At 35.2% G+C, this 25,111-nt stretch overlaps 1 protein-coding gene across 1 annotated transcript; it reads right to left on the reverse strand.

Moving 5' to 3' along the window:
- Positions 1 to 1,478: 1,478 nt before the first annotated feature.
- LOC148548111 (uncharacterized) lies at positions 1,479 to 5,441 on the reverse strand. The gene is made up of 4 exons (XM_088495580.1): positions 4,187 to 5,441; positions 2,824 to 3,031; positions 2,313 to 2,409; positions 1,479 to 2,258 (listed from the first exon to the last, which is right to left on the reverse strand). Exons 1-4 carry the CDS (start codon positions 5,439 to 5,441, stop codon positions 1,479 to 1,481), a joined length of 2,340 nt encoding a protein of 779 aa, XP_088351706.1.
- Positions 5,442 to 25,111: the final 19,670 nt, after the last annotated feature.

Below are 25,111 nucleotides of genomic sequence, written 5' to 3' on the forward strand. Positions count from 1 at the left end.
TTATAGATTTTTTTTAAATAATTGTCACATTTTTAACGAATGTTTTAGAAACACTTGTATATAACGACCTCATAACGATAACCTTGTTAAGCTGTTAATTATGTTCATAAAGACTTCCGAGTTATTAAGCAACTATAGCATGGACCTGCCAAACGACCGAGAATTTTAATTCCTTTATTACACTATTAGTAAAGATATTTATTGATAATGTTGAATAAATTCTATATGGTGAGAATTAATAAGGATATCTTATAGATATCACAAAAGGATAGATCATAGCATAATAAAACTAATTTCACATATTTTGGAAAGAAAATTCTTGGGTGCGAACAAAAAAAAAAAAAAAAAAAAAAGCATGGGATGATGTTCAGTGTTCTTGCGTGTCAACCATCGGAGGGCGATGCGTGGCACAAGGGACAGGTTTTAAGGCTGAGTATGTGTTGGGTATATAAAGATGGTAAGATGACAAAATCTTATATTTGTGTAGTGATTTCAAGGCACGATTAGATCGCTTTCTTTAGAGAGATATTTGTCCCCACACTTAGTTGCTATAGGGTTGATGACAATACTCTCCCAGAATAAAATGAAACCTAAGAATTTCTTAATTAACAATAGTAAGAAATTCTCAACTCTCTTGAACAAAGAAAATCTCTTAATGGTTGAATAAATTGTACACTTAGTACTTTATTTATAAAATGGTGAACAAGGACTTATTTATACATATTGCACATAGCAATTATGATTGGTTACGTATACAAATAGTTGTGTCTTTTCTATTGCCAATAGATACAATGTTTTGAATATACACAACTCTTACAGAGTTGTGTCCCTTTAGCCAATAGACACAATGTTTTGAACATACACAATCCTTAAAAGGTTGTGTCCCTTCAACCAAATGGTACTAAACAGTTAGTAACCGTTTATTAATATGAATAATATTAATAATAATATCAATAATATTAATAATATTAATTAATCAAATTTGTAAATACCCTTCAATCCCCCACTATTTACAAAATTTAAATATCATACAAGTATATGCATAAAGAATGTGTCACTAAGATTAAACATTCTTTTAGTGTAAATTTTAAAGTTCTAACGAAGTAATAGGTGTCTAATCGATTAAACCTATACTCCATATGCTAGTACCAAAAATCACACACATTACTTATACCCTCCAAGTTCAAGAGTTTACAATTTTAAGCACTTATATGGCCTTGTGCTCATCCTGGTTTCATGAATATTTACGAGAATAAAACTTCTAAAATTCTCGATTAGAGCGGCACCACTCTTATATTCATATAGGTGGAATCTTTTGATAGATAATATTATCATTCCATTAAGAGTTTAAACTCACCCTCCTAATTTATTGTAAATAGCACTAAATCCTATACCTTAGTGCTCCAATTGCTAAATAACTTGTTATTACCCATTAAACCTTGAAACTAGTGGTCTACTAGAATAAGGTTGGGTTCCCATCATTTAGCAATAATAGGTTTTAATCCCATTTTAGCAGTAGTTTCTTTGATTTTATCCCTTGACAAACCTTTAGTCAAAGGGTCTGCTAAATTTTCTTGAGATCTTACATAAGTGATGGTAATTACACCATCATCTATTAGTTGCCTCACAAATTCATGTCTCAAACTTATATGTCTAGACTTTCCATTATAAACCTTATTATATGCTCGAGACATGGTTGATTCACTATCACAGAAGATTGAAATGGCTGTCATCTGCTGTGGCCACAGCTTTATATCATATAACAAATTTCTTAACCATTCCGCTTCTTTACCTGCGGCTGATAAAGCTACAAACTCAGCCTCCATAGTAGAATGTGTAATACATGTTTGTTTCTTTGAGGCCCAACTTATTACTCCACCAACTATGGTGAAAATCCATCCTGAAGTGGATTTGTTATCACTAAGATTTGTAATCCAACTTGCGTCGGAATAACCTTCTAAAACTGCGGGATAATCATTATAATGTAATCCCAAGTTTATGGTTTTCTTGAGATAACCAAGAACTCTTGTTATAGCTTTCCAATATTGATTGCTAGGCTTTCCTGTAAACCTTGATAATTTGCACACAGCAAATGCTATATCAGGTCTAGTACAATGCATTGCATACATTAAACTTCCTATAACACTAGCATATTCTAATTGTGCTATAGGTCTTCTCATGTTTCCTTCTAATTTAAGATTAGGATCATACGGCGTATTGGATTCTTTAATTGTGAGATGATCAAACTTTTCCAATACCTTTTTAATATAATGAGATTGACTTAAAGTAAAGCCAACTTCATTCTTATGTACCTTTATGCCTAATATTGTATCAACTTCATTCAAATCCTTCATCTTAAATTTAGAAGTTAGATACTCCTTCGTTATACGAATTCCTTCTAAATTTGTTCTGATGATTAACATATCATCAACATATAAACAAATAATTACTCGATAATCTTTAGTAAATTTTGAGTAAATACATTTATCCGCACTATTATGTGAGAAGCCATTTGATAACACCACTGAATCAAACTTCTCATGCCATTGTTTAGGCGCTTGTTTTAGCCCATACAAAGACTTAATTAATTTGCAAACTTTCTTTTCATTTTCGGGTAGCACATAGTCTTCCGGTTGCTCCATATAAATTTCTTCATTAAGATCTCCATTTAAAAAAGCCGTTTTAACATCCATTTGATGTATATGAAGCTTATGTATGGATGCTAATGCTATAAGAGCCCTAATAGAAGTCATTCTTGCCACAGGTGCGTAGGTATCAAAATAGTCTAGACCTTCTTGTTGTCTAAACCCCTTGGCCACTAACCTTGCTTTAAAGGTTTGTAATGAACCATCAGTGTTATACTTTCTTCTAAATACCCACTTACATCCTATAGGCTTTGATCCTGGAGGCAAATCAACCAAGACCCAAGTATCGTTAGATAATATTGAGTCCATTTCATTGTTTATTGCTTCTTTCCAAAAAGCAGAATCCCTTGAAGCCATAGCCTCTTTGAACGTTTGAGGATCACCCTCTATGTTCATCACAATAGGAATCTTGTTTGTTACAGAATTCCTAGTTCCTTCTACCAAAAAGGTGATAGCCTGAGAAGAAATAAAATCTGGACCCAAGTTCTTTTCTTTTCTTACTCTCAAGCTCTTCCTTGGTTCAATCAACTCTTTGTCGTTTAGACGTTTATTATTTTGATTATTTATTTCTTGTAAAATATTAGTATCATTTTGGAGATACTCTGAATTAGAAGTTGAATCATTGATAAATTTATTTTCAATAAATTCTACTTCTCTTGATTCAATAACTACATTAGACACTAAGTCTAATATTCTATATGCTTTAGAATTTTGAGCATATCCTATAAAAGCCCCTTTTATGGCTCTTGACCCCAATTTAGTTCTCTTTTGATCAGGAACTCAATAAAAGGCTAAACACCCCCACACTTTAAGATAATTTAAATTAGGTTTCCTTCCTTTCCAAATTTCATAAGGAGAAACCTTTCTATGTCTTGATGGTATCCTATTATGGATATGACATGATGTCAATAATGCTTCACCCCACAAATTGTAAGGCAATTTTGCATTTAGTAACATTGAATTAACCATATCCACTAAGGTACGGTTTTTCCTTTCCGCCAAACCATTTTGTTGCGGAGTATATGGAGCGGAAGATTCATGCACAATACCATGTAATTCACAAAAGTGATCAAATTCATTAGAAAAATATTCTCCACCTCGATCACTACGAAAAATTTTTATTTTCTTATTATGCATATTTTCTACTTCCATTTTATATTTCTTAAACATTTCAAAAGCTTCATCTTTATTTCTAAGCAAATACACATAAGTAAATCTAGAACAATCATCAATGAAGGTTATAAAGTATCTTTTTCCTCCTCTAGTAATATTGCCATTTAGTTCACAAATATCACTATGAATCAATTCTAATAAATGTGTATTTCTTTCAACCTTAGGAAAAGGTTTCTTAGTAATTTTAGATTGTATGCAAATATCACATTTCTTATTAAAATCCTTGTTACTAAGATCAATATAGTTATTCTTTTGCATATATTCAATTGATTTGTAATTTAAGTGTGCTAATCTACTATGCCATAAATCACAAGAATCAACAACATACAAGGAAACATTCACTTTATTAATACTAAGTTTAAACATGCCTTCAGTACAATATCCTTTTCCTATGAATACATCATTCTTAAGCAAGATCACTTTATCGGATTCCATTACAACTTTGAATCCTTTCTTACACAAGAGACTAACAGAAACTAAATTTTTTCTCAAATCTGGAACATGAAGTATATTTATTAAACTTAATTTCTTTCCAGATGTAAAATTTAATTCCACACTTCCTTGACCACAAACTTTGGCTGAGTTATCATTGCCCATCAAGACTTCTCTATTGTTCACTTCTTCATATATTTTGAATTGGTTGCGATCATTGCAAATGTGAACAGTAGCCCCAGAATCTAACCACCACTCAAGTGATTTTCCTTGTGTTGCTATGTTGACCTCTGTAACCATGCCAATATGCATGTTTTGTACTTTTTCTACAACCATAGCAATTAGATCCTTCTCTTCCACTAAGTTGGTCTTTGATGCTTCCTTTTTCAGAAGTCTACATTCTTTGATATAGTGTCCTTTCTTGTGACAATGATAACACTCTCTTTGTCTCTTCTTATCTTGCTTTGAATATTTAGAGAACTTTTTTTTCTTCTTATTGATGTTATTTTCATCAATATGATTCACTTTAGAACTTTGATAAAGATACACAACATCACGTTTTCGAGTTTCCTCCTCTATACGTATATGCCTTAGTAATTTCTCAATTGTGAAGTCCTCACCAAGATGTAAAAGTTTCTTCCTATAACCATTCCAAGATGAAGGAAATTTTGAAATAATTGCTCCAACTTGTAATGATTCAGGGATCACCACTTGTAGATCACGAAGTCTACTTACAAGGATTTGTAATTCATGAATTTGATCCATGACAGGCATAGTATCATTCATAATAAATTCAAAATATTTCATCATGATAAACTTATCTGTTCCTTGTCGTTCGGTATTGTACTTTTCTTCCAAAGACTTCCAAATCTCTAATGGTGATTGAATTGACATGTAGAGATCATAGAGTCGGTCGGATAAAGTGTTGAGGATATGACCTCGACATGTGAAAGTATCTTCATCACGTTTCTTCTTCAATTGAACGATCTTTTCTTTCTCTTCCGGTGTGACGTTTTCAGTGGCATCGGCAATTGGTGTAGTCTTTGGGTCAATCACATATGCAAGATTGAGAACCGAAAGAAGGAACATCATCTTGTCCTTCCAACGGTTGAAGTTTGTTCCATCAAAGCGATCTAATTTGACAAACTCTTGATTCATGACCTTGAACGTAGCGTTTTGATCTTGTGCCATCTTCAACAAATATCTCTCTAAAATTGTTGGGTATATGAAGATGGTAAGATGACAAAATCTTATATTTGTGTAGTAGTTTCAAGGCACGATTAGATCGCTTTCTTTAGAGAGATATTTGTCCCCACACTTAGTTGCTATAGGGTTGATGACAATACTCTCCCAGGATACAATGAAACCTAAGAATTTCTTAATTAGCAATAGTAAGAAATTCTCAACTCTCTTGAACAAAGAAAATCTCTTAATGGTTGAGTAAATTGTACACTTAGTACTTTATTTATGAAATAGTGAACAAGGACTTATTTATACATATTGCACATAGCAATTATGATTGGTTACGTATACAAATGGTTGTGTCTTTTCTATTGCCAATAGATACAATATTTTGAATATACACAACTCTTAAAGAGTTGTGTCCCTTTAGCCAATAGACACAATGTTTTGAACATACACAATCCTTAAAAGGTTGTGTCCCTTCAACCAAATGGTACTAAACGGTTAGTAACCGTTTATTAATATTAATAATATTAATAATAATATCAATAATATTAATAATATTAATTAATCAAATTTGTAAATACCCTTCAGTATGGCAGAGTGGTAAGTGTCCCTGCGTGTAAGCGTGAGAGGGCAACGCATGGCACAAGGGACAGGATTTATGGGAGAGTCCGGCAGAGTGGAAAGTGTTCTGGGTCCCGTTTTCCGTTCGTATACGGAGATTAATTAGGCATAATAACAATGTGTTAATAAAAAATAGTGAATTTCGAAAAATATTATATTCGAAATCTAATAAGTTTGTATTTTAAAGAATAAAGTTTGTATGAGAAAGATTTTTGTCAAAGAACGAGAATTAAGAACCAATTAACTTATTTAAAGATTCACGTACGTGGAAGTTATATTTGAATTTGATTGGACGAAAATTTTTATAAATAAAAAAAATTTGAAAGAATAAAGGTTAGAACTTTGCTTTAAAAAAAAAATACTCAAGTACATTCATATTTCAGGAACTTTTTGAGTCTGTATTCGAGTCATTTTTCTGTAAAATTTCCTCCATCGTTTTTAAATTATATTTACATTTCTTGTAACTTTTATTTTTTATACAAATTTACCTTTCAAGCAATATTTATTTTTCCTGTTCTCTTTTAAGATTCAGCATTTTGCTTTCGAATTCAAAGTCCTTTGATCTTGTCGAAGGCAATTTACTGCTTTATTTAAATTCAATGCAATTTCTTTCGATTCCTGTCAATTTATTTTCAAAGTTTATTTTGTTTATCTTTCAGATTTTCTTTTATTTTGTTTTATCGAAGAGGTTCTTTGATGCACTTTAGAAAACCAGTACTCACAGAGGAATAAGTTTCGCTCCTAAACCACTAGATATTGAACCACTTTCGATTTGCTAAAAATCGACAAAACAAATTGGCACGCCCGGTGAAATAGTTTGAAAATTTAAGTGTGTCAAATGAGTATATGTTGCCATAGTGTATGAAATTGAGAAATAGATGTATTGTACGCATGGCAGACGAAGTATCAAATGTAAATGATGATTCATCTGCAAGTGACAGTGTGCCTATAGTTGCACAATCTTTAGCGAATGTGACTTCAAGTGCGGAAGGAAGTGTGTTGAATGAAAGCGTGGTGGTTACTAGTTCCCATGTAAGGAATAATGGGCATAATACACACCTACGTAAACCCCCAATGACTGCTGGTTGGCCTCTTTATGGCCTTCCTCCAGGATACACACCACCAATAGGTGGTTTTGTTCCTCCAGTTCGATTTGGAGGCACAGTTGGGGCAAATAGTGTTCAACCATTACAATAATGTCTTGAGTATTCTCGAGACTATCATGTGGGATCTACATCGAATGCTTCCAATTCGATGGCAGTATTTCGACAACATGTCGATGAGAGTCATCATGATCTGGTTAATTTGTTAACCCAACAAATGACTACAATCTTAAATCCTATGATGGCAGATCAGGAGACAAAGTTTGAGCGACTTGTCAGACAAGTAGAACGGATCGCTCGAATTGTTGATTATGATGAGGGTGTCAGCTAGAATATGGAAGAAAATTATGAGGACATTAAAAATTTGATTAGAATGAAAATGATGATGCCCTCTTAGGCGGAGAAAATCCTCGAATGATTCGTCATGGCCAAAACGCTAATGATGTGTTGGCTCGATTGCGGGTTAATCGAGGTGGTGAGCGTTATCAAGTCACAAGAATTGTCGAGGATGTGCTCAATAGGGTGGGATTCAACATGGGTTTTATGAATCGACTTTATTTTGTTTCTGCTTTTTTTGCTATTTTTCAAATGGCAGAGGTGTCTCAAGGGATAAAAAATCCTAAAATAATTACGAAATTTGTTGGAGAAGTTGGTGAATCGACTACTAAGCATATTGCTCGGTATTTAGTCGAAATAGGCAACTTGGCCAATGATGAAAATTTAAAAATGAAGTTCTTTCCTTTTTTGTTGACGAAGAATGCATTTATTTAGTTCTCAAATCTTAGGCCTAATTCGATGGTAACTTGGGCATAGTTAGAAAGTGCTTTCCAGTAACAATTCTATAGAGGAGAGTTGAACATAACAATTATCGATTTGGTGGCTTTGAAACGTGATGAAGGAGAAACCATTGACGATTATATGATCCTTTTCAAAAATGACTGGAGCCGATGTTATGTATCTCTCCCAGAAAGTGAGGTGAATAATATCTTTTGAAATTGATGTTATATCTCTCTCTGTTGAGTTAAGAAATTAACTAAATTAATTAATGATGACAAATATTATTTTTGGACAATTATCTAATTAATGTTAATTATTTGTGATTAAGTGTTGCATGCTAAAAATCAATACACAACAGTAGTCCAATTGGATAAAAATAAAAACAAGGCTGGTGGGCTACAAATCAATAGAAGCCCAAAGAAAACAAAGCAAGGAATCAACGGGCTAAAATGAAAAAATCCTATCCAAGCCCGATAGCAAGCAATTTCCCCTCATTTGCTTTCACCAAAAGCAACGTTCACTTTTTTCCTCTTGGTCAGAAATCAGAGAAGTGAGAGAGAGCTTAGTTCCTAAGCTAGTCACCGAAGAAGAAAGAAAGAGAAGGTTAAACAAGAAAGGTTGAGGTCAAATCAAACCAAATCAAACCAAATCAAGCTAAGGCAGAGGTCAAAGGTAACATATTTCCTCTTGCATGCATATTGCTTTCTTCTCTTCTTTTCAACTCTCTGCCAGTCTGAAATGGGATACATGGAAAAGATAATCTTTGCTCTACACTGCTGTGCATCTACGATCATAAGTGTGTCTTAGGGACCAAATAATGTTTCAATGGCCAAGATCTGGGTTTACCATTGAGAATATATGTTTCTGCTGTCCTGTGGCTTTCGGTCAACAAGAGAAGGTCAGAACCAAAGTTCCTATTTTGAGGATTAATGGGAAAAAATGAGATGGTGAGTTGGTAAAGCACAAAGCTCGAGAGTTGACCTAGGAGAGAGCAACTCAGCAACATGCAAGGAGATACAAAAGAAGTTTTCTCACCATTTTGAAGCCAAGGAGAGATAACCAGTGTTTTGAGGTTCATGTTCTGAGAAGAGTTCTCTGAAGAGGTTCAACAACTTGGACAGTTCTTCCTAGTCAAAGGAGCATTCCGCCAGAATGAGGAACTAAATCAGAAGCAAGCAAATCTGGTTTATCACATAGCAAAGAGGCTGTTGAAGCATCAATCTCCTTTATGTTCTACAGATTGTAATTTTTTTTAATGTTTATCTTTCTGTAATTTCTTTGGGTAAAAGGTTGAATGAGAGAGTCATTGAAAAAGTCTAAGAGTGGAAAAAGGCAGAGAGATACACATGAGTGAAAAGCCTAGAGTTATTTAAGATTTCTTTAGGTTGATTCTGTGTCTTGTATCTTGTACGAATGAGGTACCCCTTTCTTAGTTGGGTGAGCACTAAGAGTGAATAGTTAGGTATTAGCATAACCAAGTCAAGTTAGGTTAGAACTTGAGTGTGAAAGGATTGTGTCAATCCTGTGGAATTGGTGTATATAATACTTTAACCATAGCGGAAATTCCACCACTGTTGTGGTGGAGACTGGACGTAAGTTGCATTGTACAAGGCAACTGAACCAGGATACATGATGGTGTCAGCTTCTCTCTTCCCTGCTCTGTTCTGTTTTCTGATATTCATGAGACAAAACAAAATTGTCTCATAAATTTTCCGCTGCTGAGTTCAAACAGATTCTGATTGCAAGTTTGTTTTAAAAGGGTATTTCATTAAAGTAAAAGAAGGTCATAGATTCAACTCCCTTCTCTAAGCCTTCTACAACCTTCAATTGGTATCAGGAACCTTGGTCTCAAGAATCAAGCTTCACCGCTTGGAGCAAAGGTCCAATGGAGAACCACTTGGGCACAACCACGGTTGCCTACACTCTAACTGAAGGCCAGTCAAACAATAGGCCTTCCTTCTTCAACGGAAAGAACTATGCCTACTGGAAAGAGAGGATGAGGATCTTCATTCAATTCATTGACTATCACATATGGAAGATTATTGTGAGTGGTTTGAAAGAACTGAAGATTGATGGTTTAGAAGTTATAGTAAACTCTCGTTGTAAGTATAGTTACTAAACCAAGCAATCAACCTTTCTTACAAACGTTTTGGTTGTCACAAGTAACAAACCCCTTTTTTAAAATTGATAACCGAGTATTTAAACCTCAGGTCGTCTTCTCAAGGAATTGTAGGGAGGTATGTTCTTATTATTGGTTATGAGTTTGTAAATTGGGGTTTTGAAGATGAGGAACAAGTAATTTAAATGGCAAGTAAAATAAATAAATAACTGTCAAATAAACTTTTGGCAAGGTATGAGAAAGTGAAATTTCTATCCTAGTTATCCTTATCAGGTGTGAAGAGAATTGGGTTTTAATCCCACTTGGTCAGCCTTTACTAAACAAAGGAAGGTTAAGTGGACTGATTAGCTTGATTCTCAAGTCCTAGTCAACTCCTGTAGAGAGCCTAGCTTTAGAGCAATCCTAGTTCAATCAGAATCTACCAATTTCAATCACTTGCTGAGTTTGATAACTCAAGTGTTACCAATCACTTGACCAAAGCCAAAAGGAAGAAAAATCTACTTGAATAAAAATGCCTTCAGATGGGACGTAATAGTAACATAAATTAAAGAAAGCAATAATAAACTGAAATACCTCAAATAACATTAATTCAAAGAATAATCTGTAACATAGAAGAATTCATAAATTAAATTGAGAAAATAAATAAAAAGGAATGTTGAACCTGATAAAAAGATAATCCTGAAAGCAAAAGAAATCCTAATCCTGATTCTAAATCCTAAAAGAGAGAGGAGAGAACCCCTCCCTCTAAAAACTACATCTAAAACTAAAATTGTGAATTATGAAAGCTTGTTTATGAATGGATGCATTCCCTCACTTTATAGCCTCTAATCTGTGCTTTCTGGGCCGAAAACTGGGTCAGAAATAGCCCAGAAATCGTTGGTTGCGAAATCTGCCACGCTGGTTTTTCGTCACTGCGACGTGTCCGCGTGGAGTATGCGTTTGCGTCGCCTAGCGTCAGGGAAACTATGGCATATTATATATCAAATCGAAGCCCCGGACGTTAGCTTTCCAACGCAACTGGAACCGCGTCGTTTGGACCTCTGTAGCTAAAGTTATAGCTGTTTGAGTGCGAAGAGGTCAGGCTGGACAGCTTAGCAATTTCTCCAACTTCTTGTATTCCTTCCACTTTTGCATGCTTCCTTTCCATCCTCTGAGCCATTCCTGCCCTGTAATCTCTGAAATCACTTAACACACATATCAAGGTATCTAATGGTAATAAGAGAGGATTAAACATAGGGAACTTAAGGCCAAAGAAGCATGTTTTCAATCAAAGCACATAATTAGGAAGGCAAATGTAAAACCATGCAAATAGTATGAATAAGTGGGTAAAGAGTTGATAATAACCACTCAATTGAGCACAAGATAAACCATAAAATATTTGTTTATCAACCTCCCCACACTTAAACATTAGCATGTCCTCATGCTAAGCTCAAGAGAAGCTATAAAGGAGTGAAGAGGAATGGTAAAATGTATGAAATGCAACCTATCTATATGAATGCAACTACATGCTAAGATGTTTCTACCTACTTGGTTAAAAGTAAATAAGTTCTCCAAGACAAACTTGAATCAGATTTCACTAATTCAAATTATACAATAAAAGACAAGTAAACTTGTAAGAAGATAGGTCATGAAAGCAGGGAACATAGAATCAAGCATTGAAGCCTTACTGGTAATGTATATCACTCTAATCTCTCAAGTGTCTAGGGTTAATCACTCTATTCTTCTCTAATCATGCCTTCTAAACCTTGTTCTTCATCTAACCAATCAACAATATTTAATATACCAATGCAAACATCATGAGGTCTTTTCAAGGTTGTAATGGGGCTAAGGTAAGGGTAAGGGTATATGTATATGGCTAAGTGTGCTTTATAAATTGAATATTTAATTAACCTAAGCTTTCACCTAACATACATATACTCTATATAACTCTAGAATCATTCCTAACTATCCATAGTCTTCACTTTTGCATTACATACTCATGTATCAATTTTTCTTTAATTTTATCACATATGCATTGATCTTTTATTAACTTAACATTGGGGTAATTTTGTCCCCTTACTTATTTATTTATATTATATATTTTTTCTCTTTTTCTTTTTCTCTCTTTTTTTTTCTCTTTTTTTTTCTTTTTTTTAGAGAGACATAAAAACTAGAATAACATATCAATGCATATGGAATTTTTAATTTTCTGTTTTACATGAGTAGGTACCCAAATTTTTCAATATTCAAAATTAGAAACATGATACATTCCCTTATTAACCCAAGTTTCCACAGTTTTCCCACACTTAATTGTTGCACAATCCCTATCTTAAGCTAACCAAAGATTCAATTGGGATATTTAATTGTTTTTCTACTTAAGGCTAGTGATGTGGTAAAATACAGAACAAATAGAGATTAAAAGGCTTAAAGTGGCTGACAAGGGTGATTTAAAGGGTAGGCTTATTTGGGATAAGTGAGCTAAAATCAAACAATGGCCTCAATCATATGCAAACATGTAAATATACTAAATATTGGACATATAGAATGGAACAAAGCAAAGATTGCAATCATAGTGAAGAAAACACACAAGAATAAAATATTTATGGTTAAATAATGTAACCATATAAATAAGCTCAAAAATCTCACAGGTTGTGTGTTCTTTGGCTATAATTCATGTTCCAAATACAACTTCAAACAAGTTTAACACAAAAAAATTTTTCAATTTAAATTAGTGAAATATTATAAAAATTTCTTGAAAAAGAAAATATTACTTCATCCAAGTAGTAACTAAATGCACAAAATCAAATAAACATGCAATTAACCATGCAAATGCAACAATGAACAAACAAAGAAAATAAAACAACGGTGTTGAAAAGAAGAAAATGACTAACCCATGGAGATCGGTATCGACCTCCCCACACTTAAAGATTGCACCGTCCTCGGTGCATGCTGAGATGTGCAGGTGGACGGGTTGTCCCAACTGATGCTTTTCTTCAAGGATTGTGCAGATGGACTTGTTTGTCTCCCCTTTTAGAAGTTTCTCCCTTTTTCCGTCTTCGGTGGCCAGCCTGAAAGAAGAGAAAAAAGAAGAACAGTAACCCAGAAATAAAGATAAAATATGGTTGGGATAATGCCAGATAATGAGAGTCTCAATTACATGGTAGCTACAACATGCAAATGAGAAAACAGTAGAAGTACATGGCAAATCAAGAGTGCAAAAATTTGCAAAAATAGAGAAGAGAGTGTGGGTAAGGAGAGATAATATAAATTCATGTCAATGTAAAAGTAATACAGGTATAAAAGATTGGCATTGATATAAATAATATTACCGATCCAGAATAAAACAAGTCACTAAGCACCCAAAATAATTCAAGAGAAGATGCAACAGTTAAATAAGAAAATTAACACCAAAGGAAAAATAATGAATTTAGAAAAGAAAAGAAAAATATGCACAAAATTAAGATGCAATAAATGAAATATTCAAATAAATTAAGTAAAATAAAGTGAAAGATAAGAAGAATGAGAAGGGAAAGAACGGAAGAAGAAGTAAGTAAGAAAGGAGGGAGGAAAAATTAGGATTGGGGAAGAAAAGATAAGATATTTGGCAAATTAGGATAAGCTGTGCGGCGCAAGTGACGTGGACGCGTGGGGCACGCGGTCGCGTGACTTGCTCTTATACAGATTGACGCGGTCGCGTGACGCAGTTTATGCTACTGGTGCGAGGGCAGCCTCACGCTCGCACAACTCTCTGTTCGAAACTGAGTATTGCCAAAATCCAGGGTGACGCGGTCGCGTGATCGACGCGATCGCGTGAGTGGCCATCATGGGGGGTATGATGCGGACGCGTGAGCCATGCGTCCGCATGGTAGGGTTTGTGCGTTCAGCACCAATCTAGCACCACTCTTGCACAACTTTCGGTCGTGCACCCTTTCTTACGTCGATTTCCAGGTCACGCGGCCATGTGAGTGACGCGGACGCGGTCGCGTGGGATGATTTGTGCCAGGGGCACGCCTCCAGCCATGCTCTCGTGTGACTCTCTGTTCAATTCTCTTTTCTTCACAACGTACTGGTGACGCGGACGCGTCAGCAACGCTGCCGCGTTGCGTGCGTGTTTTTTTTTTTATGCATGAAAAATACAGAATGCAATGCTAATATGAATGTTATACAAAACTCCAGGTTCAATACAATAAAATAAAATAAAACTCGAAAACAAATAAAACTAAATAAAAATGAAAAAAGAACGATCATACCATGGTGGGTTGTCTCCCACCTAGCACTTTTAGTTAAAGTCCTTAAGTTGGACATTTGGGGAGTCCTTTGTTATAGTGGCTTGTGCTTGAACTCATCCATGAATCTCCACCAATGTTTGTAATTCCAGTAGCCTCCGGGATCCCAAACTAGGCGCAGAAAGCCTTCAAGTAAGTTAAAGCAAGTGACAAGGCCCCAAGAGTGCTGATTTCCAGATTGAATTTCGGGGTCCCAGACCTTGCCTTTGCACCCATCTTCTTGTTGATCATCATTTTTCCACTTGGGTGGTGAACAGTCGGAATTCTCACTGAGACATCCAAACAACTTCCTAGACCCATTCAGTTGAGCTATATACCAACCTTTGCATTTAAACTTAAAGCTTCCAACCGTAATGAACCTTGCAGGACAATTCTTACCACTGACCATCTTCCTCTTACTCTTAATGCCACAAAGAGCTCGAAGTTGACCATCCGTCTCCAGTAGACCATATTCAAGTGGAATTAGAATGCTAAGGGATATGAATTTTACCCACTTGAATGTTGTGAAGGATGATGGCAACTTAGGGGGAGGTATTTCTAATGAAATTGCAAGCTCCACTCCCTTGTGCTCTTTGACAATTTCCACCTCTTTGCAAACTTCTTTAATTTCAACCTCTTCCTCTTGGTAGCTTTCTTCCAATTCAATCTCTTCTTCATTACTTACCAAGGGCATGGGAGGTAGTGCTTTTTCTTCTTTAATTTCCATCTTTTGCCCAACCTCTTCCAAGTCTTCAACCATGATATGCCTTGGAGGTTGTACACCCTCCTCAGCATCAATTTCAATTGCCTTGGAAGGAGGTTCCATAACCTGACTTTCCCATGGAGGATCAGCATCTCCTAAGTCTACAACTACTTCTTCTTCTTCAATAATTCCGGCTTTCTCTACTTGTTCCAGTACAAATTCATGCTCCTTACTGTCCACCATAGTTTCTAATGTCTCCTTCATGCTACGTTCTTCATTAGATTGTCCACATGAAGCCATGGGGGTTCCTTGAGTGTCCGAACGTCGGGAAGCTAATTGATTTATTGCTTGATTCAATTGATGAAGTGTGGCATTAAATTTTTCAAATGTTTTCTTGAGTTTCTCCGTTGATTCTTGGGGTGATGGATATGGACATGATGCATAGGGAGGTGGTGGTTCTTGGGAGTAATTGGGTTGGAATTGGGGTGGTTCTATATATGGTTCATATGGTTCATAAGGTGGTTAGTATGGTGGATGAGGGTTAGGATCATATAAAGGTGAATGGTGAAAAGGGGCTTGTGAGTTTGGTGGTTCAAAGGTATGTTGGGGAGATGGTTCATAAGCATATGATGGGGGTCCATCATATCTATCATCTTGGTATGCTCCCTGGAATGGCTCTTGACCATAGTAGTTTGGTGGTTGTTGGTTGTCACGGAAGGGTCCACCATAACTATTGTCTTGGTATGCATCATGGAATGGTCTTTGTCTGTGGTACTGTGGAAGGTGTTGTTGCCGGAAGGGTTGATCAGATCCTCGTGGCTCCTTCCATCTCTGATTATTTTGACCTTGATGCATGTTCCTGTTATAATTTCCATTCCTTGCAACAACATTGGAACCAAACTCAAAGCGAGAGGGGTGAGAACTCATAGTTAGTTAATAAAAATTTAAAAACAAAAATAAAAGCAAATTGGAAATTCAAATTTTTGAATTTTAAAATTAAAATTTGAATTTTGAATTTTTAAATTTGAAATTTGAAGATTAAAATTTGAAATTTGAAATTTTGAAAATTGAAATTTTTTTTAAATTGAAAATTGAAAATTGATTTTTTTTTAAAATAAGATAGGATAAGATAAAAATTTTTAAAATAAAAATCTGAAAATTTTTTTTCGAAAAAATCAATTTTAAAAGTAAATATTTACAATAACCAATAATAAGACACACGTTTGCGATTCTCCGGCAACGGCGCCATTTTGAAAGAACTGAAGATTGATGGTTTAGAAGTTATAGTAAACTCTCGTTGTAAGTATAGTTACTAAACCAAGCAATCAACCTTTCTTACAAACGTTTTGGTTGTCACAAGTAACAAACCCCTTTTTTAAAATTGATAACCGAGTATTTAAACCTCGGGTCGTCTTCTCAAGGAATTGTAGGGAGGTATGTTCTTATTATTGGTTATGAGTTTGTAAATTGGGGTTTTGAAGATGAGGAACAAGTAATTTAAATGACAAGTAAAATAAATAAATAACTGTCAAATAAACTTTTGGCAAGGTATGAGTAGGGGTGGGCATGGTTTGGATTTTTAAAAATCCAAACTGGATCCACTTCAGAACCAGTTTTATGGTTTAGGAAACCAAACCAGAACTGGATTGAAGAGCAAAACCGGTTCTAAACCGGTTTGAAAAAACAAAAACCGGTTCTAAACCGGTTTTAAAATTTAAATCCGGTTTTATTTACAAATCGGTTTTAAATCCGGTTTTACTTGCAAAACCAGTTTTAAATTCGGTTTTTTTAAAATCCAAATCTAAAATCCGGTTGTTTTTTATAAAATCCAGTTTTAAAACCAGTTTCTTCAACCAAAAATCCAATTTTAAAACTAGTTTTTAAAAATTCAATTTTTAAACCAGATATTTTAACAAAAAATCCACTTTTAAAACCAGTTTTTAGAAATTCAATTTTTAATGTGCCCAAATTTCAAAACTCAAAAGGCTACAAGGGATTTCTCATAAAGAACTCACAATAATATTAATGTGCCCAAATTTCAAAGTCTATGCGGGAGGTGAAATTGTAAATTACCCAGAATGTAAGAACCTCTGTTTATTATGTCAAATTTCTCAATTGCAAGAACTTAATAGTAATGAGTGCAGTTCTCTTCTAAAATTAAAGAACATGCATAGTTTTACTATTTATGGTTGTAGTAACTAGTAAGGTATTCATATGAATATATGGCAGAGGACCGTGCCTTATTTATTTATATGTATATATACGTGCATATATTGATCATTGGTAAAAATAATCTAAAGCACTTAACCTTAGATGATTCAAACATTGCAAATTTGCAAGTATATACATATATAAGTTAACAGAACATAAAGAGGAACATAAAAAGCTTGGAAGAGGACAAGGAAATGCTGTTAGATGATTCAGAAAAAACCAAGAAGCTGCTGAAGGAATTGGAGGAGGAAATGAAGAGAGTTAAGCTTGATTGGTTTGAGAAAAACAAGCATTGACTGTACAATGGTAAGAATAAATGACACTACATTAGTTTCTAGCTATGTAGTCAAATATAAGTTGGAGATAAAAACCTAAGATTATACAGAAAGTACCGAAAGAATCATAGTTGTATTCTTCTCTTTGTTTTTTTTAATAATAAGATTCTTTTATAGTTCAAAAAGAAAAGGATACAACAAAAGGTTTCATTATGAAGAATAATTTGCACTAAACCAAAAGCTAATATATAGCAGAAGTTCTAATTAGAAAGAAAAATCATGCTTCTAGACTTACCAATAGTGTAAAGTTAATCCATCCGAAAAGTATATTGCAAAACCATATAACCTCTGCTCATAAACAGAGAGCTTATTAGTCCAACAGTTCACAGATAGAAAGCTTACCGAGTGAAAACAACAAAGGTTTTAAGATGACAAAGATTTCCAGTAAGGAAGAAAACTAGGGGAGGTTGACTCGTTGACACATAATGACATGTTTCAATACAAAATTAAAACAATACAAAAACAATAGCAACAGATTAGGATAAGTCAAACATCAGCTTAAACCATAGAGTTAATAGATCCACTACTCCTGTGGTTCTAATGGGAAAAATCAACAAAATTGGTGCTACATTGCATAAAGTCCTAACAAACCAATCTCCCACAATAAAAGTAATCTGAATGGGAAACAAATTCATTATTCAAAAGTCCTGTATATGTAATTCTTGACCCAAACAATAATATTCATCACCTTAGAAACACAATCCGTCAAAATTATCTCTGCTTAGTAACAAAGTCACATCTTACAAGTTACAACACAAACAAGCCTCAAAGTTATACTATACCACTCTTACATAACCTGTATAACTCATAAGTATTCATACCAATAACAAAAGTACTGCATTCATGACTCATCCAGTTCATAGATTTCCTAAGAAATATTTCCCAAAGCATTTTGGTGAATATATTCATAATTAAACTTATTAAAATAAAAACCTAGAACAGAGTACTAGTATAAACTTGATATTCAACTCTACTAATTAGTATAACAATGAAAGCTTGATATTAAAATGGAGACTTACTACACGTCTACACCCAAGTTCAACGAAAGCTTGATACAATGAAAGCTTGATACAATGAGTCAGCGACGTGAAGAACTGAAGATGACGGCGGAGAAGACCAAAGGCAGAAGAAGAGAAACAGAGGTGAGACCCATTCAACGTTGAATGAGACGGTGCCGGTGCCAGTTGCCTGCTCCGGTGCCGGCTGCGGTGGAGAGTGGAGAGTCCCCGGTCGAAAGAGAAGAGGCGAAGGAGTAGAAGAGGAAAGTTCACCGAATCAGAAATCTGAAATTATAGTTTTTTTAAGATTTGGATCTTAATTTGGATCTGAATCTGGATCCGGATTTAAAACCATTTAAATGGATTGGATCAAAAACCAAATTATAAAATAAATATAATTTGGTTTGGATTTTTTTGGTTTAAAATTGGTTTTTTTTAAATGGTTTGGTTTGGATTTGGATTAAAATCCAAAGTTTGGATTTTTTTGCCCACCCCTAGGTATGAAAAAGTGGAATTCCTATCCTAGTTATCCTTATCAGATGTGAAGAGAATTGGGTTTTAATCCCACTTGGTCAGCTTTTACTAAACAAAGGAAGGTTAAGTGGACTGATTAGCTTGATTCTCAAGTCCTAGTCAACTCCTGTGGAGAGACTAGCTTTAGAGCAATCCTAGTTCAATCAGAATCTACCAATTTCAATCACTTGCTGAGTTTTATAACTCAAGTGTTACCAATCACTTAACCAAAGCCAAAAGGAAGAAAAATCTACTTGAATAAAAATGCCTTCAGATGGGACGTAACAGTAACATAAATTAAAGAAAGCAATAATAAACTGAAATACCTCAAATAACATTAATTCAAAGAATAATCTGTAACATAGAAGAATTCATAAATTAAATTGAGAAAATAAATAAAAAAGAATGTTGAACCTGATAAAAAGATAATCCTGAAAGCAAAAGAAATCATAATCCTAATTCTAAATCCTAAAAGAGAGAGGAGAGAACCTCTCCCTCTAAAAACTACATCTAAAACTAAAATTGTGAATTATGAAAGCTTGTTTATGAATGGATACATTCCCTCACTTTATAGCCTCTAATATGTGCTTTCTGGGCCGAAAAATGGGTCAAACAGCCCAGAAATTGTTGGTTGCAAAATCTGCCATGCTGGTTTTTCGTCACTGCGATGTGTCCGCGTGGAGCACGCGTTCGCGTTGCTTAGCTTCAGATCAACTATGGCATATTATATATCAAATCAAAGTTTCGGACGTTAGCTTTCCAACACAACTGGAACCGCGTTGTTTGGACCTCTGTAGCTAAAGTTATAGCCGTTTGAGTGCGAAGAGGTCAGGCTGGACAGCTTAGCAATTTCTCCAACTTCTTGTATTCCTTCCACTTTTGCGTGCTTCCTTTCCATCCTCTGAGCCATTCTTGCCCTGTAATCTCTGAAATCACTTAACACACATATCAAGGCATCTAATGGTAATAAGAGAGGATTAAACATAGGGAACTTAAGGCCAAAGAAGCATGTTTTCAATCAAAGCACATAATTAGGAAGGCAAATGTAAAACCATGCAAATAGTATGAATAAGTGGGTAAAGAGTTGATAAAAACCACTCAATTGAGCACAAGATAAACCGTAAAATAGTGGTTTATCACGGTCCCAAGATTCCAACAAAAACAAGTGCTGATGGATTGGTGGATCCAAAAGAAGAAGCTGAATGGAATGAAGATGATAAGAAGAAGATGGAGTTGAATGCTAAAGCTATCAACCTTCTTCACTGTGCTATCAGCTTTGAAGAGTATAGAAAGGTGTCTAGATGCAACACAGCCAAAGAAATCTGGGAGAAACTCTAGGTTACACACGAAGGCACTAAACAAGTCAAAGAAACGAGGATTGATATGATGTGAAAAGAATACAAGATGTTCAATATGAAGGATAGAGAAAGTATTAATGTAGTGTTTGAGAGTTTCTCAATCATAATCAACAACCTTCATGCTATGGGTACAAACTACTCAGAACAAACCCTAGTGAGAAAACTCCTTAGAAGCCTTACAAAAGAATGGGAAACCACTGCCACTGTCCTGGCCGAGAGCAATAACCTAAGCCCTATAACCTATGATGAGCTGAGAGGAAAAATCCTTGCCTATGAAACCAAACATACAAACCCGGACTAAAAAAAAGGGAATAGCCCTTGATGAGCGGATAATTTATACGCTTTTTGGCATTGTTTTTAGGTAGTTTTTAGTATAATTTAGTTAGTTTTTACTATGTTTTTATTAGTTTTTATGCAAAATTCACATTTGTAGACTTTACTATGAGTTTGTGTGTTTTTCTGTGATTTCAAGTATTTTCTGGCTGAAATTGAGGGACCTAAGCAAAAATTTGATTCAGAGGCTGAAAAAGGACTGCAGATGGTGTTGGGTTCTGACCTCCCTGCACTCGAAATAGATTTTCTGCAGCTACAGAAACCCAATTGGCGCACTCTCAATGGCGTTGGAAAGTAGACATCCAGGGCTTTTCAGCAATATATAATATTCTATACTTTGCCCGAGTTTTGACGACGCAAACTGGCATTTAAACGCCAACTTCCTGCCCTATTCTGAAGTTAAACGGCAGAAACAGGTTACAAACCAGAGTTAAACGCCACAAACAGGCTGCAACCTGGCGTTTAACTCCAAGAGAAGCCTCTACACGTGTAAAGCTCAATTCTCAGCCCAAGCACACACCAAGTGAGCCCCGGAAGTGGATTTCTGCACTATTTATCTTAGTATAAAAATAACTTTTAGAGACTTACTATGTATCTCATGACATTTTTACACTTCATTTTGTATTTCTGACGGCATGAGTCTCTAAACCCCATGATTGGGGGTGAGGAGCTCTGCTGTGTTTCGATGAATTAATGCAATTACTACTGTTTTTCATTCAATCACGCTTGTTTCTATTCTAAGATATTTACTCGCACTTCACCCTGATGAATGTGATGATTCGTGACACTCATCATCATTCTCACTTATGAACGCGTGCCTGACAACCACCTCTGTTCTATCTGCACTAGCTTGAGTATGTATCTCTTAGCCTCCTGGTTCATGATCAGAGTCTTTGTGGTATAGGCTAGAATTATTGGCGGTCATTCCTGAAATCCGGAAAGTCTAAACCTTATCTATGGTATTCCGAGTAGGATCTGGGAAGGGATGACTGTGACGAGCTTCAAACTCACGAGTGTTGGGCGTAGTGACAGACGCAAAAGAATCAACGGATTCTATTCCAACATGAGTGAGAACCGACAGATGATTAGCCGTGCGGTGATAGCACATTTGGACCATTTTCAATGAGAGGATAGATGGTAGCCATTGACAACGGTGATCCACCAACATACAGCTTGCCATGGAAGGAGACCTGCGTGCGTGAAGAAGAAGACAGTAGGAAAGCAGAGATTCAGAAAAGAGAGCATCTCCAAAACCTCAATCTATTTTCCATTACTGCATAACAAGTATTATTTATTTTATGTTAATTACTTTTCATAAACCCAACCATTTTTATTATTAATTTCCTGACTAAGAATTACAAAATAACCATAGCTTTCTTCAAGCCGACAATCTCCGTGGGATCGACCTTTACTCACGTAAGGTATTACTTGGACGACCCAGTGCACTTGCTGGTTAGTGGTACGAGTTGTGAAAAGTGTGATTTACAATTCGTGCACCAAGTTTTTGGCGCCATTGCCAGGGATTGTTCGAGTTTGGACAACTGACGGTTTATTTTGCTGCTTAGATTAGGAAAAATTTATCTTTTTTGTTTAGAGTTACTTAAATTGCGTCTTCTATTATTGTTTTTGGTTGAAACTTTTTTTTTCAGAATCCTTATTTTCTTTTTCATTTTTATCAAAAATTTTTATAAACTAATAATTGAGTTTTTCTGTTTGAGTTTAGTTTCATATTTTAAGTTTGGTGTCAATTGCATGATTTTATTTGTCTTTCAATTTTTTTTCGAATTATTAGTGCTCAGAATATAAAAATTTTTAAGTTTGGTGTCCTTTGTGTTTCTGTTTTCTTAAAATTTTTTTCAAAAGTTGTTCTTAGCGTTCATCGTGATATTCAAAGTTTTCCTGTTTGTTTCCTTTGTTTTGATCTAAAAATTTAAGTTTGGTGTCATTTTTACTGTTTTTCTCTTTCTTCATTAAATTCAAAAATATCTTTTCTCTTTATTTTAATTAATTTTCGAATTTTTCTTTAAAAATTCAGATTTTTATTTTAAAACTTTCTATTCTATCTTATCTTAGTTTTGAAATTTCAAAATTCAAAATCTTTTTCAAAAATCATATCCAAAGTTTTTCAAATCTTCTTAACTAAGTAATTATTTTCATTTTCAAATTTATTTTTCTCTTAGTTTTTGAAATTTACATTTTAATTTCTAATTATTTTATTTTATCTTATTATTTTTATTTATTCTTAATAATTTGGTTTGTTTCTACTTAAATAAAATAAAAACAAAAATATATTTTATTTGCAATTCATATCAATTCCATTTTATCCATCATGGACCTAAACGGAATTGAATAGTCCAGAAGGACTCTGGGGTCATATGCTAACCCCATTACTGCTGCATATAGGAGTAGCATCTGTATACCTCCCATAAAAACAAGCAGTTTTGAGCTAAATCCTCAGCTCATTGTCATGGTGCAGCAAAATTGCCAGTATTCCGGTCTTCCACAAGAAAAACCTACTGAGTTTCTGACACAGTTATTGAAAATTGCTGACACAGTACGTGACAAGGAAGTAGATCAGGATGTCTACAGATTATTACTGTTTCCATTTGCTGTAAAAGATCAAGCTAAGAGGTGGTTAAATAACCAACCTACAGCAAGCATAAGAACATGGAAACAGTTATCAGACAAATTCCTGAATCAATATTTCCCTCCAAAAAGGATGACACAGCTAAGGCTGGACATCCAAGGCTTTAAACAAGAGGATGATGAATCCCTTTATAATGCTTGGGAGAGGTATAGAGGGATGCTAAGGAAGTGCCCCTCTGAAATGTTTTCAGAGTGGGTGCAGTTAGACATCTTCTACTACGGGCTTACAGAAAAAGCTCAGGTATCTCTAGACCACTCAGCTGGTGGATCTATGCACATGAGAAAGAACATTGAAGAGGCTCAAGAGCTTATTGATATAGTTGCCAGAAATCAGCATCTGTACATAAGTGATGAGTCCTCCATGAAAGAAGAAACTAAGGCAGTATCAACTGACTTTAGTCCTCAGGAACAAGTTGCTAAATTCAATCAGCAACTATCTTCTATAACAAGGCAGTTAGCAGAATTTAAGGAGATGCTACAAGAGACGATAAATGCTAACAAGGATATGGAATCACAATTGAATCAGACAAAACAGCAATTATCAAAATAGATAACAGAGGAGTGCCAAGCAGTTCAATTAAGAAGTGAAAAAATATTAAATATCTCAACTCAAAGCAGCAGAAAGCCAAGAAAAGAACAGCTGACAGAGGATGAGCAACCTGCTACCCAAAATCCCTCTGAGGACAGTAAGAGCCCAGAGAGGAATAAGTCTGGCGATCAAACGCCAGAAACGGGTGAAAAACTGGCGTTAAACTCCCAATCCATGTCCAGTTCCGGCGTTCAAACGCCAGAAAAGGATTGGAATCTGGCGTTAAATGCCCAATCCATGTCCAGTTCTGGCATTCAAACGCCAGTGAGGGATCAGACACATGCAAGTGCTGATAATAATTCCCTCAAGAAGGCTTCTCAACCTGACTCTGTAGGAAATAAACCTGCAGCAACTAAGGTTGAAGAATATAAAGCCAAAATGTCTTATCCTCAGAAACTCTGCCAAGCGGAACAGGATAAACAATTTGCCCACTTTGCAGACTATCTCAGGACTCTTGAAATAAAGATTCCATTTGCAGAAGCACTTGAGCAAATATCCTCTTATGCTAAGTTCATGAAAGATATCTTAAGTCATAAGAAGGATTGGAGAGAAACAGAAAAAGTTTTTCTTACTGAAGAATGCAGTGCAGTCATTCTGACAAGCTTACCAGAAAAGCTTAAGGAACCCAGAAGCTTTATGATACCATGCACATTAGAGGGTACTTGTACCAAGACAGCTCTATGTGACCTTGGGGCAAGTATCAATCTAATCCCTGCATCCACTATCAGAAAGCTTGGCTTGACTGAAGAGGTCAAACCAACCCGGATCTGTCTTCAACTTGCTGATGTCTCCATTAAATACCCATCAGGCATAATTGAGGACATGATTGTCAAGGTTGGGCCATTTACCTTCCCTACTGACTTTGTAGTACTGGAAATAGAGGAGCACAAGAGTGCAACTCTCATTCTAGGAAGACCATTCCTAGCAACTGGACGAACCCTCATTGACGTCCAAAAAGGGGAGATAACCCTGAGAGTCAATGAGGATGAGTTTAAATTGAATGTTGTGAAAGCTATGTAGCATCCAGACACATCAGAAGACTGCTTGAGCGTTGATATTATTGACTCCCTTGTGGAAGAGGTCAATATAACTAAGAGTCTCGAATCAGAGCTAGAGAACATTT

Source organism: Arachis ipaensis, chromosome B8 (genome assembly GCF_059453495.1).
Source record: "Arachis ipaensis isolate K30076 ecotype BB chromosome B8, ASM5945349v1, whole genome shotgun sequence".
NCBI classification, from domain to species: Eukaryota; Viridiplantae; Streptophyta; class Magnoliopsida; order Fabales; family Fabaceae; genus Arachis; species Arachis ipaensis.

What these genes read in the sequence shown, in the direction of transcription:
- LOC148548111 (XM_088495580.1), bottom strand. Translation starts at nt 5,441, where the DNA reads ATGGCACAAGATCAAAACGCTACGTTCAAGGTCATGAATCAAGAGTTT. An exon ending in AAAAGGATATTGTACTGAAG is followed by an intron (nt 3,032 to 4,186) that starts GCATGTTTAAAC and finishes TGATGAACATAG; the next exon opens with AGGGTGATCCTCAAACGTTC. An exon ending in TTACAAACCTTTAAAGCAAG is followed by an intron (nt 2,410 to 2,823) that starts GTTAGTGGCCAA and finishes GTTAATCATCAG; the next exon opens with AACAAATTTAGAAGGAATTC.